Source organism: Equus caballus, chromosome 24 (genome assembly GCF_041296265.1).
Source record: "Equus caballus isolate H_3958 breed thoroughbred chromosome 24, TB-T2T, whole genome shotgun sequence".
Lineage (NCBI taxonomy): Eukaryota > Metazoa > Chordata > Mammalia > Perissodactyla > Equidae > Equus > Equus caballus.
Window position 1 is genome coordinate 47,300,336 of NC_091707.1, and position 13,910 is coordinate 47,314,245.

The 13,910-nt window shown below is 51.3% G+C and overlaps 1 protein-coding gene across 1 annotated transcript in view; it reads left to right on the top strand.

Annotated features, from left to right (window-relative positions):
* Positions 1-13,791, top strand: part of DGLUCY (D-glutamate cyclase) — an 86,991-nt gene extending 73,200 nt beyond the window's left edge. The window contains 3 exon segments of the mRNA XM_070249776.1: positions 2,253-2,404; positions 8,725-8,995; positions 11,256-13,791. Coding sequence (XP_070105877.1) covers positions 2,253-2,404; positions 8,725-8,874 — 302 coding nt within the window. The 3' untranslated portion in view covers positions 8,875-8,995; positions 11,256-13,791.
* Positions 13,792-13,910: the final 119 nt, after the last annotated feature.

Here is a 13,910-nt window from a genome sequence, read left to right on the forward strand (position 1 = left end):
CAGGCCTCATCTCCCTGATCCCCACTAGGTACCCCATGATCCAGCCATGCACGGCCACTGTCATTGCTCAAATACAGCATGGGTTTAACGGGTTTTTTTGGTTTTTTTGTTTTTGGTGAGGAAGATTGTCCCTGAGCTAACATCTGTGCCAGTCTCCCTTTATTTTGTATGTGGGATGCCACCACAGCATGGCTTGATGAGCCGTGTGTAGGTCTGCGCCCGGGATCCAAACCCATGAACCCTGGGCTGCTGAAGCAGAGTGTGCGAACTTAACCATTACACCACCAGGCCAGCCCTGGGTTTAATTTTTTTAATTGAAAGGATGATGTGACAACAATACTGTAGACATTCTGAAAAGGTGGGTAGCGAAGGGAGATGGAAGGAGGCAAAAACGCCGTCATCGCTCCATAACACAATTGGCATTTTTAGTTTTGCGTGTCAGCTTTTAATTCTTATACTTAACACATACCCATTTTATCTAATTTCGCCCTGGTCAACCTGCATTTTAAATTCTTCTCTTTCCCTTTAATATTAACTCCCATATGTTTTTATTTTCTATATTTGCATGGAGGCTGAGTATGGGTGCTGGAGTTCCACAACCATGTGGATATACTTAACACTGCTGAACTCCACACTTAAAAATGGTTAAGATGGTAAATTCTATGTTATGTGTTTTTTTTTACCACAATTAAAAAAAAAAAAAGAGTATGGCCTCTGGAGGTAGCCGCCTGAGTTCACATCTTCCTATCCATGAACACTTACCAGCTGTGTGACCTTAGGCAGGTTACTTAACCCCTGTGTGTCTGTTGCCCAGTGCTGCAAATGAAGATAATAATAATACCTATACCTCACAAACTTGTTGTAAGTATTCCAGGAGCTAATCCATGTAAGGCATTAGAACAGTGCCACGCTTTGTACCTATTCACTCAAAGCAAGTTATTCTATTCCATTGATGACAAGCATTGCCATTATTTTATGTACCATTAAGAAAGGAAAAGATTGCCAATTATAACTGTAAGATACTATTGATTGTAAGAGGCATCTCAATTTCAGAAATGTAAATATAAAAACTGCATCTTAGAATCAGTGAAATACAATACTATTGTTATCGCATGGTCCTCATCCACCATATTTTGATATACACCTTGTATTTTCACGCCACATGCCTGTGTCCTCATGGAGTGCTTGGGTTTTTTTCTACCTGAAGCGCCCCCCACTCCTCTACCCTTCCTCTGGCGAATTCCATCCAGTCTACAAGGCCCGTATGAAATGACCCCTTTCCTGTGACTCTTTCCTAAACCAGTCAGAATGGATGCCCCCTCTCAGGGCTCCCACGGTGCTCTGCGGACATCTCACGGATTGCCCCGCGCTCTGGTTGGCTGTGTGCACAGTCCCTCTCTCTCGTGGTTGGGAGCTCCCCTTGCTTTTTAGCTCTGGCACCTAGAGCTTAGCAGGTCCTTAATCAATCCTTCCTCAGCTGCATGGAGAACTCAAGCCGGTTTCCGAGAAAAGCCAGTGAGGTAGTCCCCAAAGTGGGGAACAAGCCTTTGGGGCTGGCTGATAGAAAAGGAAGGGGAGGGGCTGGCCCCGGGGCAGAGTGGTTAAGTTTGCACGCTTTGGCGGCCCAGGGTTTCTCCAGTGCAGATGCTGGGCGGAGACTTGGCACCGCTCATCAGGCCACGCTGAGGCGGCGTCCCACACAGCACAGCCAGAGGCACTCACCACTAGAATCTACAACTACGTACTGGGGGGCCTTGGGGAAGTCCCAGGCTGACTTAGGAGTGGTCTTCGAGCCCATGAAGAGGGGATGCAACACAGCATGAAGCAGCTGTCACCTAGCCCCTCTGAGGACAGGTTTCCACGCAGCACGAAGGATTCAGGTCGGCCATGAGGGACAGTTTCTTAATGTCGAGAGTTCTGGAATGGCTTCCTAGGGTTACGCTAGCCTGAATCTTTTTCTCTAGTGGTCATTAACATAACATAACCCAGATGGTTTAGAGCGATGTTCTCAAACTTTACCTTGAATCGCAGTCACCTGGAGGGTTTATCAAAACTCAGTTTGCTGCCCCATTCCCCTGCTGATTAAGTAGGCCTGGGCTGGGGCCCAAGATTTTGTGTTTCTAACAAGTTCCCAGGTACCACTGGTGCCACTGGGCTTGGGACCATTCTCTGAGATGAGTTCCGCTGCTTAGAGGCAGGGTGATGGACCCCGTGACCCTTGCAATTCTATATGATGGAATCTTTTGTTCTAGGTGTTTCTAATTGGGGAGGCTGTGCCTTGGCCTGCACACTGTACATCCTGAACTCATGTGAAGTCCACGGATGTTACCTGAGGAAGGCAGTTGGGCCCTCCAGAACACCTGGGGAGCAGAATTGGACTTAGGCCCTCCCACCTGTCACTAAGGTAAGGTACTCCCGCAGGCCATTCCCACGGAAGCAACTCTTTCCTTGGCTGAGGGGTGGGGATGGTGTTCGCAGCCATAAGCCAAGGGCCAGCACCACTGCCCATCAACACAGAGGCAGAGCCTGCCTGGGGGCAAAGGTCATCCAGTGGCAACTGCTGGACTGGATCGAGTGATCCTAAATCATTATGGAAGACCTGATATAAATGACCATTTTCCTTCTAGTTTGACTTTAGGCAAGTTGCTTAGCCCCTCTGAGCTTCATTTTCCTTGTAAAATGGGAGCCATCAGCATTGTTGTTGGAAGAACTGAATACCTGACCCAGGGTAGGCACCTCATACATGTAGCTGTGGGTGTCCTCATCTCCCTCTAAGGAGTGTGCAACCCAGCCAGGGCACTAAGACCCTGCGTGGGGCAATTAGCCAGTGTGAAGGTGTGGAGGACTAACGTAGGAGGAAGATCCTGGCGGCTGGAGGCTGGAAGGAATAAACCCAGTAGAAGGGGAGGCATTCTGGGCAGGAGGGAGGGCAAGCTTAGTGCCGGTTTGGGGAGACTGCTGTGGAGGTGCAAGGCAGTAGGCAGGGGTGCTATAGGAGGGCAGGAGGGCTTCTGACCCCAGGATCAACAAGGAGGGCGTCCATGAGCCCAGGAAGCAGTTTACAAAATTGTTTCATGCGTGGATTTTTCTGGGCAAGGTCTGTGCTTTCGTCGGATTCTCCATGTAGTCTGGGGCCATTAAGAACCCCTGGGCAGAGGGAGATGGTGTTAGCTGGAGCCAATAAAACCCTGACTCCCTCCTGGAGGGTTCTACCTGAGAAGTAGTAGGGAGCCACCGAGGGTGTTCGTTGAGCAGGGTAATTGGAGCTCCTCTGACTGCTCAGCCATCTCGCCGAAGGGCTGTGCGCAGTTCCGGGGGCGACACGATAGACCGGTGGAGAGGAGGGCATCGCAGCACACAGCCACGTCTGACTTATGTGAACTCACGTATACGTGCGGGGAAAACGCAGGAGAAGGCCAGCCCTGTGCACGGTGCCAGCGATCCTGCCCCTAGGCCTGCCGCCTGAGCAGCGAGATGCGCGGCGGGACCGGCCGCTCCTTCCTCCGCCTCGGTGCCCGCGGCTCTCCTGCCTGGAGCGGGCCCCGCCCACGGGCTCCGATTCCAGATTCGAACCCTCCTCCGGCTCTGATGCTCCTCGCGGAGCTGGGCGCCGCCCACCGCGGGGAGAAGCCGGTGGCGCGTCAGCCTCGAATGAGGCACCTTCTGGGGGAATTTTCCAGAGTAATTTGGATCATGGGAAATTGGGGCCAAAGCCTTGACTTGACGTCTAAATCCTGGGTCAGAAGTGACTTCACCTGTGAGCTGATGGCTTCACCTGGGCTTCACCTTCACCTGAGGGCAGACAGGAGGTGGGAGGGCTGGAAAAGCCAGGAGAAACAGTGGAGGGAGCTGGGGTGTTTGGCCCGGAGGAGAGAAGACTCTGGGGCTTGAGGCCTCACACACTCGAACTGGGGGAGGGGGACACAAGGCAGAGGGAGAGGAGCAGATTCTGGTTAAAGGTGAGGAACAGCTTGCTCTCTTCAGAGCTGCCCCGCCCTGCAATGGGAGCTCTCTGACACAGGCCCCTCAGGGTGTGGGGAGGGGTTCCCCAGGCTAGGTCAGGCTGCACTGCGGACCCCAAGGCCACTCCCAGCCAACCCAAACCAGTCTCATGCAACTTAAGGCTTCACTCTCCCAGGCTTGTCTCCCAAAGGCATAGATTGCTAAATGTTAAAAAAAAAAAAAGCTCCTGGAAATGAGGAACCAGGTCTTTTCTATGTGCTTTCCCAGCAACCAGCAAAGGAGACACAGTGCTCGGTAAATCCTTGTTGAATGAAGGAATGAAAGCAGTGCTTTATCAGAGCAGCAGTTCTCCAAGTTTAGAGGCATCAGAATCGCCTCATGGGCATCTTAAACCACAGAGTGCGGGCCCACCCCCAGGGCTCCTGATTCAGTAGGGCTGAGCTGGGCCTGAGAATTTGCATCACTAGCAAGTTCCCAGGTAACCTTGCTGCAGCTGCAGGGACCATGTTTTGAGACCCTGGATGAGAGGGCTGCTTTCCAGAAGCATGGAAGAGGATTGGGCTGGGGAGATGGGAAGGCAACTGGAGAGGCAGGAAGGTTCCTGAGCACTGAGCCTGGAGACAGCAGCTGAGATGGGGTGGTGGTCATTACAAGTCCCCCAGCCAGTCAGCACCTCAGGCCCCGGAGCCCTCACTTCTCAGCAGCATCTGCATCCAGAGCCCCTTGCTGCCTCTCTGCCTCTGCCGTCTTGCTTTCACATTGTTGTGCACCTTGTCCGGTCCCTTTTTCTTCTGCCCGTCTCCTCGTTTCTCGCTCCCTCCTGCCGCGTACCCCGTTGCTCTCCGACACCTCCCTGGATTGATGGTGTTATCCCCATTTTACAGATGAGAGAGCTGAGGCTCCAAAAGGGCGGACCACCCAGCTGAGAGGCAGAGCTGAGATCTGGGTCTGGGCTCTTCCCAACAAGGCTCTGAAGTTTCCCGGTAATGCCAGGGTGCCGTGTGAAGGGGATGGGGGGCTCCGGCAGCTGCAGTGACATTTTCAGGGGAAGTGGCTGCCCAGAGGGCCTTCTGTGCTTTCTTTGTGCTTCCTGGTTCTGAACTGGAAAAAAACACTCAGGGGGCAGCCTCGCACATGATTCCTGATTCACACAGACACAAAAGAATAAACCCAGTCAAACAAGTCAACAGCCCAGCGCTTACCCTCCCTGCACGGAAAATTCTCCTTTCGCATTTCCACCCAGTCCTTCATAAATGTATTAATAATGCTCCACCCTTATAAAGAAAATACAAGGAAACATGTTTAAAGCAAAGTACAAAGCCCTGTTTGTGGAGCCCCTGCCTTGCTCTGGGAGACAGTGAGGGTCTACCCTGGCCCTAGGTAGGGAACTCGGGACCCAGAGGAGAGACAACACATGAAGGGTGATTTCAGGAGCTAGGATGGAAGTGTGCACAGCAAGCCACTGTGGGGACACGGAGAACGGGCACTTGGCTCATTCAGAAAGTTCAAGGAAGGCTGCCTGGAGGAGGTGGCACTGAGCCAGGTCTTGTGGGGTGAGTAGGATATAAGTAGCCAGGTAAGGAAGGGTGGGAAGGGCCTTCCAGGCAGCAGGACCCACATAAGCAAAAGTGCAGGGACGTGAAGCAGTGTGGCGTGCAGGGGAGTGACCAGAATCGTCATATTACAGTTCTGCAGGTCACTCTGTGAGGGTCCCTGAGTCATTAAGAGATATTAGGCAGAGCTGTGGCCTGAGCTGGTGGTGACGTTTGATTGGTTAGGGGTGGAGGAATGCCCTCATCTCTGCTCTGTGAGCTGCTTGTATGTAGGGCCTCCCATATTCAGGGACAGTTCTTAGGGGTCTGAGCGTGACTGTAGCAGGAGTGGGCACCATGCTGAGGAGCCCAGGGAAAGTGGCCATCACCATCCAGGGCACACCCTGCCCACCCTGGCCCTTGGCTCTGCCCTCGGGTTTAACTTGAGGGTAGAGCAAGTGGCTGGAGAACATTCCCCAGACCCTGTCAGGGGCCAAGAGTCAATTGACAACTCCTTACAGGAGGGACCAAGGATGGATGGATGAAGAGACTGATGGATGAATGGATCATGGATGGTAGATGGTCCAGAGAGGCAGGAACATGGCCTCTGGCAGCGTCATGGGCTCCCATTCTCTTTCAGCTCTTTCATCCCACTCCACTTTTCTTTATAACTTTTTAAAAATTCAAGTATAACTGGGGCTGGCCCCGTGGCCAAGTGGTTAAGTTTGCGCGCTCCGCTGCAGGCGGCCCAGTGTTTCGTTGGTTCGAGTCCTGGGCGCGGACATGGCACTGCTCATCAAACCACGCTGAGGCAGCATCCCACATGCCACAACTAGAAGGACCCACAACGAAGAATATACAACTATGTACCAGGGGGCTTTGGGGAGAAAAAGGAAAAAATAAAATCTTTAAAAAAAAAAAAAAAAAAATTCAAGTATAACTGACAGAAAGTACATAAACCTTAAGCGTACAGTGCATGAATTTTTACAGATGTGTACACCCATGCAGCTACCACCAAGACCACAATTCAGAACAGTTCCAACTTCCCAGGAGGCCCCTTTCTGCACTACTTAGAACAGCATCACCTAAACAGGAGCAGCAGCCCACTGTGTCCCCAGGGTGAATCCCCAGTGCCCCCTCATACACTCACTCTCTATGCCCAGAAGTCACCCTGGGGCCTCTTTCCCCATCCACAAGGAACTAGGCCCCAAGCCCTGTCTACTCTGCCTCACCTGGGTCCTCTGTCCTTCCTTACCTGCCCCGCTGTCTCAGCCTGGACTGCTGTAACAGCCTCCAGGTGCTCTGCTCCAGCCACTCCCGGGTCAATTCTCCTCCCACACTGCCACCGCGACCGCCTCCACTTAGTGGGGCCTCCTTGAGGATGGTGTGGCCATTCAGTGATTCCTGAAAATTTGCAGGCAGTCACTGTTGACCTGGGTGGTCCCTGTGGCTCTTCGAGGCCGGCTGCCGTCCCTGGGACCCAGAAGGATGCGAATGGTGGGGGCAGGCAATGTGGTAGGAGGAAGTGGCCTCATGGTCCCAGAAGCATTCCCCCATAAAGAGAGGATATGACCCAATGGAGAAGAGAAATGGGAGAACGAAGCCTGAACAAAGGGCGGGAAATGCCGTTCTGGGCTGGGCAGCCCCTGGGAGGGGGCTGTGGGACAAAGAGCTCCCCTGGAAACGCTCTCGGGCCTCCCTCCACCTTGGCCCCCAGGGCAGAACCGAAATGCAGGATCAGGCCAGCTGAGAGTAGACACAGCTCCCGGATGACATTTGCCAACACTTTCTCCCTTGTGTTGAAAAGTTTTTGGTGAATGCTCCTCACGGCCCTCACTTGACCCATTCCTGCTCTTTTGTCACCTGTGGTCCTAGTTGCCTCTCCTCCAGAAAGTCCTCCTTGATCCACTCCAGTAAACAGGGTGGGTGCCCCTGCCCTGTGCTGTGATCCCCATGGTCTCTGCCTTCCTGATCACTCATCTAGACTGAGACCGCCCCGGGGGCAGAGATGGTGTCCCATTCACCGCTGTGTCCCTGGTTCAGGGCCTGGTACACAGCAGGTGCTCAATAAAACCCCGACGCATGATCAAATGAATGAGCAAATTCCCGAGCAGGATGTGAGAGCCCTTCTCATATGTGTCCTCATCTTCCTGTTCTAGATTCCTCTGTCCCCTCCCTTCGGCCCCCTCCTTTGTGCAGGAGGAGGAGGAGGGGGCGGATGTGCTTGACTGCTGTCCTCAGAAGAACAGGGACAGACACATTGCTGGCTTAGACAGCGGTTCTTTGGGACCTTAATTTTGGAGAGAGAGAAGAGGACAGGAATCAAATCACTTTCTTTTTGTAAATCAGCAAATAAGACAAAGGGAGAAATCTCTGAGCTAAAGGCCACAAGCCCCAGCCCTGCCAATAATGATCCACCTCATTTCATGAGTACCTACTGTGTGCCAAGGACCATGCTAGGTGCTTTATTTGCATTATCTCATTTAATCCTCACAACTTCCCTCTAAGAAGGCGTTATTATTACTATTATTGTCATCAACCTCCCCATTATACAGATGAGGACACTGAGGCATAGAGAGGTTAAAACACCTTCCAGGAAAGACCCAGGTCAGATCTGTCTGATCCCAAACCACTCTGCTTGCTGGGCCCCTGGCTGCACCTTCAGGAAGGGGCTGCATTTTCTCCATGGCTCTGCCCCTTCCAGATGCTGCCACATCCACATTTTCTAGAAGGCAACTGCAGCAGGACTTGGCTCATGGCCCCCCAGGAGGCTAACAGTGGGGTCTCAGGAGGAACGGGGGCCCTCCTCCCCAAGTGTGGCCTTCCACACTCAAAGGCCACTGGCAGATAACCCAGGGATGGGCAGGGGCTATGTTGGCAGGAAGTAGCTCACGCTGCACCCGCAGGGGAGCGACTCTTCAGTATTTGTTAAAAAAAATATATAGGTTTCCATAAAAAGCGTATTATTTAGTTACTAGAAGAAACAGCTTACACTGTTCAAAGTGGCTGCTTCTGGGGAGCGGGTGTGGGGGCCAATGAGGCATGACGTAGGACAGTGTTGTTTTTCATTATGAGTCTTCCAGTGGCATTAGTATTTTTAACCAAAATTTTATTTTTTTAAAAAGAGAGCATGTCAAGTCAAACACTCTTTCTCAACTTATAAATACATATATTTCTTTCTTTTTCCTTCCCCTCTACCACTTCTATCTCTGCTCCATTTTTTTTCCAGGAAGAAAGAGTCTTGGGCATCCTGGTGTGGCACAAAGTCCAGAGCGGAGTCTCAGGGATGGTGGGCATGGAGGTGGATGGGCTGCCCTTCCATGGCACCCGCGCCCAGATGATCCAGAAGCTGGTGGACGTCACCATGGTCCACGTGTGACCATGTGTGTTACAGGCGTGTGGAGTGCATACCAGATGGCCATGCCTGGATCTAGGGAGGAGTTCCCTGGGGGCCCCCAGCTTCTTTCCACAATAGCCTTGCAAATAAACACTGGCCCTGGGTGAGCAAGCTACTGTACCCTCGCCTGGGATGCTGTGGGCCCACTTCCTGGGGGCGGGGATGGGGAGTCTGCAGGCAACGTGGACCAAGGAAAACATTTCTCCGGGGTTCCCCGTTTTTGCTTTTAAAGAGCTAGAGGCATGGATTTCAACCCTCCTTCACCCTGACTTCTTCAGGCCACCCACGTGGTCTGCTCTGAGAGTCTCTGACCAGTCATTTAGGGGGACACCAGTGAAAAAGAACTGCAGGGCAGACGCAAGAGTGGGATTTACCAGGGCCGTGAATAATCCCCTAGGCTAATTAAGAAATAGTGAAATGTACAAACGTATAGTGTACATTTACGAAGGCTGGGGCTTGACTAAAGGTTTACTCACCACCGCCACCACCAAAATGTTTATACCTTTGAAATGCTCTCTTTTTCAAACAGCATTTTGTTTACTTAGGCAGAAGATCCCTCGAGCCTTACATTTGTGGCCATCACCTCCCTTCTCTCCCTCATCTCCCTTTTCCCCCACACTTCCTGAGCCCCCATCTCAGAGCCTGACACTTCTCCCACCTCCTCCGCATCTGCTCCCCTGGGGCCCAGAGCCAGCCTCTTTGCTCTCCCTGCATTGGAGGGTGGACACACTCCTGTAGCCTGGGGGTAGGTCAGGACTTTCCAGGGCTGAGATCACTCAGAGTCCTCCTGGACAACTCTCGTCATTTGTCCTTATCTCCTTCGCAACCTCCCACTGCACATTTCCCGACAAAATCAGAAGCGGGGTCACCAGCCACATCCCGTTACACTCCCGTGTTGAACCAGTGCAACATCTTGTGCTAGTTCACGGCTGAGTGAGCGCTGGCTCATCCGGGGGTCGGGGGGGGGGGGGGGGACAGTCCTGCTTCTCAGCTAGGGCCCCAAATGTTTTATTGGGCCTGCTTAGTTTTATTTCCTTAAACATGTCTAGTCTGATTCTTTATAGGGCATTAGTTGTGGAGCGTAGAAAACATACTGTAGAAATTACCCCTAAATCATACGCTCACCAGTGAAGCCAAGGTATACAGTAAAGTGACGTGGGGTTAACTTCCAATTTTCCCTGCACAGGGGCGTGGTGAATCCTCTGGCCAGAAGGAGCTGGGGTGGGGGCTGTCCGGACCTCCCTTTGTCATTCTGGCTCGGAGTCCCCACCTGTAGGTCTGTGCTGCTGCTCCTGTGGCGTCAGGCCTGACGTGCCCATTGTCATGGGCTCACAGCTCACTGAAGTGCCTCAGTTCACAGCCTCACTGGCCCGGTCTCCTCCAATTACAGTGTTTGCCCCGATTGGAGACTGCAGAGCTCCATGTAATGGGAGCCTCTGGCGTCTTTGAAATCTTGATGGCTAAAAGAAAGAAAACATCACTCCGGTAAAGCTGCCAGCACTCTTCTGACTCATATTTTGGGGGAAGACACTAATGGGCCTTTGGTTTTGCAATAGTAACAGCAGAATTCTGTCCCGGCGTGGGGAAGTTTGAGGCATGACCACGTAGAGGTTATTGTCGCTGTGGGCAGAAGTTTATGGGGAGATGATTAAGTTGTTGGAGAAAGAGGCTGAGACTCAGATGGGGCCCAGAGAAGGCTGAGAGTAGGGGTCCTGCTCAGGGGTGAGACATCCAAAGGCCCCCCTGCAGGGAGAGCAGACCCGTGGCCTTGCAGCAGAAGCCAAGGGGCAAGGCCGGGCGGGGAGAAGACCCCTTAGCAGAGTCCAGCCTGAGTTCCAGGATCCGGTTTTAATGCTTTTCTGTTCCACAATATGAGTCCTGCTGAGGCCTTTAGTAAAGTTTTGCTCAAGTTCATCCTAGTCTTGGCTGTGCTTTGGGGAAGGGCCTGTGTCCACGTCTAGGGTGGACATATTGCAACCTGGAGAAGTGGGTTACAAGGGACAAGAGGTGACCTACAGGGAATGGTGGGGTGGCCCAGGGTGGGAGATGGGCTGGGATGTCCACCATGATGGATTCATGGGGCATGTGAGCATCCCTGGGCATTTCCAGGAATGTTGGGTTGGCGGGGATCCTGGTGAACAGTACCTAGGATGCTCTGTGGGTATTCTGGGTCAGGCTGGAGACCTTGGGCACATGGAGGTCCATATGCCCCACAGACCCTGCAGGTGGGACTTGAAGGTAAGCGAGACAGCTAAGGGGGTCAGGGCTCCTTAACTCCCTGGCTGTCCTCTGGCCAAGTGCCACTCATGGCTCAGCTGAGCAAGGCATTCCTCTGAGATCATTTCCTGCCTCTCATTGCACAGGCCCTGCTGACCACCAGCCTCACCTTCATCCAACCCACTGCATTCTGCCCATTCCACGTGGGTTCCACTGGCTCCACAATGAAGTCTAACTCTCAGGTTCAAAAGACTTCTGCTCCAGACAGGATGGAGAAGATGCAGCTTAATAGCAATTCACATAAACTCAATATATGTTTGCAATGTGATATGCTTGCCAGAAAAGCTAATGCATCAGTAGGAGTACAGTGAAGTAAACGGTTCCTTTCTCCTTGCTGCAAGTCAGAAGACTTAGTCTCGCTTCAGATCCAAGCATCACATTTGAAAAAGTGGGTTTTGTTCATAAGAGGTACAGGAAGATGAGTGCTTAAAACCCAAGTGGAGGTGGCTTGAAGAGCTGTCTCTCAGAGACTGGCCAGATGTTCACCAATTCTGCTTCCTCTTCCTGCATACATAGGAAAACTACATTCCCCAGCCTTCTTTGCAGTTAGGTTGGGGCCGTGTGACCAGAACCTAGCCAATGGAGTGTGAGTAGCAGGGATATCAACCACTTCCAGACTTGGCCATAAACCTCCCGTGAGATTCTCTTTGTGCTGCTTCCCCTACCTGTGTGAATGGAAGGGGAAGACTCCAAGATATGGAACCTCTTGATGGGAGGATCCTGAATCACTGCTATCACCTGGGAAAAGACTTGCCAGAAAGCAGCCACTCATTGGATGTTGCATGAACAGGAGATAAACTTTTACTGTTTTAAGGCACTGTGATTTGGGGGTATATTTGTTCCTGCAGAATAATCCAGCCTTGTCTAGTACAAGCTTGGGAGGTTTAACACTGAGAAGTAGGATATGAGAGTTGTCTTCAAATATCAGTACCTGAAGAGCCATGTGGCTCCAGAGGCCAGAAGTAAGGCCAGTGGGAAAAGTGGTTCCACTTTGGCTCATTAAGAGTGAAGATTTTCTGCCCGACCTTGGAATGACTTGTCTTGGGTAGTAGAAAATTTGTGTTATTAGTGGTATTTGTAGAGAAACTGGACCATCATTTTGAAGGGACATACACGGGATTAGTCATGGAGAGGGAATTGGATATCATGACCTCGACCGTACATTCCAGCACTGATAGCAAATGTCTAATCCAGCAGTGTCCTTTTGAGAGTTGAATTAAAGCAAATGGAATTGAAATCCCACCATTTCCTCAGAGCACTGGGCACCACTGTGACCCCAGGGTGATTGCCATCAAAGACCATCATCTTGCCAGATGAATTCCTGGAGGCTGCAGGATCACCAGTTGTGAGGAGCAAGTTTTTCAGAAAAGCATTGAACCAAGAGCGCCAGATTCTGGCTCTCTCTTGGTTGTACCAGCCAGAGGAAAGCAGCAGATGGGGAAGTATTCTGTGCTGAAAATTTCTCCCACTCTTGTCTAGCTAACCCACAGACCAGTGTGTGTAAACAGGAAGATGAGCCGTCATCTTGCTAAGCAACAGTGGTGAATAAGAAAGGAATCTAATGGCTTCTGCCACCTTTAGTCCAAACCAGATGGACCTTTCTCAGGAGAGAAAGGAGTCTTAAGTCTCAATAATATCCTCACTTAGTCTGTTTAGAAGAAGGATTGACTCTTCCGGAACACTCCAGAACTCCAGGAATCTGACCCAGAAAGGGATTAAGTGACCAAAGCCAAATTTACATTTTAATATGACGCAGTTAATCCTTGGTGATAAACAGGGACTCTACCACTATTGAGAAGATGCTGCAGCCTAAAAAGTCTGGTCAACAAATGTGGGCCTCCCCAAACAAAACCCAAGCAATGCGGACAGCCCCGGAGAGATGAGTGCAACGGGCCTTTCTGCTTTGGCAATCTCTAGTGAGAAGGGGATGGTATGGTCTGATCAAGCCCTCCCTTGCTGTGGGAAGCAGCTACTCGGCAGGTAGAAGGGGTCATGTGTCCAAGGACAGAGGGAGTGATATTCTCCAAACCACAGGCCTGGGCTCTGTCCTCAAAAGGGAGGTGGGCAAGTTAAGTCCCAGAGTAGATTTGCAACAACATGCTGAAGAGCTGAAGACACTGTATGAATCTCAAGAGGAGGGAGAGAAGACCCCCGCTTCACTTGAGGGAGTCGGGGAGCAGAATTCACCACCTCAAGATGTCTCTTTGGCATGAGGATTATTTTGGGCTGGTTATTTTTTTAAAAGCTACAGACATGGGAGAAACTCTGAATACCAAGTAGAAGTTACCCTTTGTAAGAGACATTTACATTTGTAAGGGAAATCTCCATTTGTAACGACATCTCCCTCTCTGTACCAGGAAGAGGGGGGTGACTTTATCTCTAGAAACTCTTATCAATGCAGAAGACAAGGACTTAAATCTGCATAATAGACTTATTCTTGTTTACTGTCCTTTTCTAGTAATCTCCCAGAACTGATGCCCCCCACCCCCAACATCCTCCTTTACCTTTGTCTGAAGATGGTATTTAAGATGGCAACCTTGGCCATTCTGGCCAGTTACTCAGTTTCCCTGGGTCTCTCCCATGTATACATGTTATAAAGCTTTGTTTGATTTTCTCCTGTTAGTCTGTCTCATGTCAGTTTAACTCTTAGACCAGCCAGAAGGACCTAGAGGATAGAGGAAGTGTCTTCCTCCCCTATAGTTTGGCGATGAGGAGGGGATTCCTCTACAAGGGCTTGATCC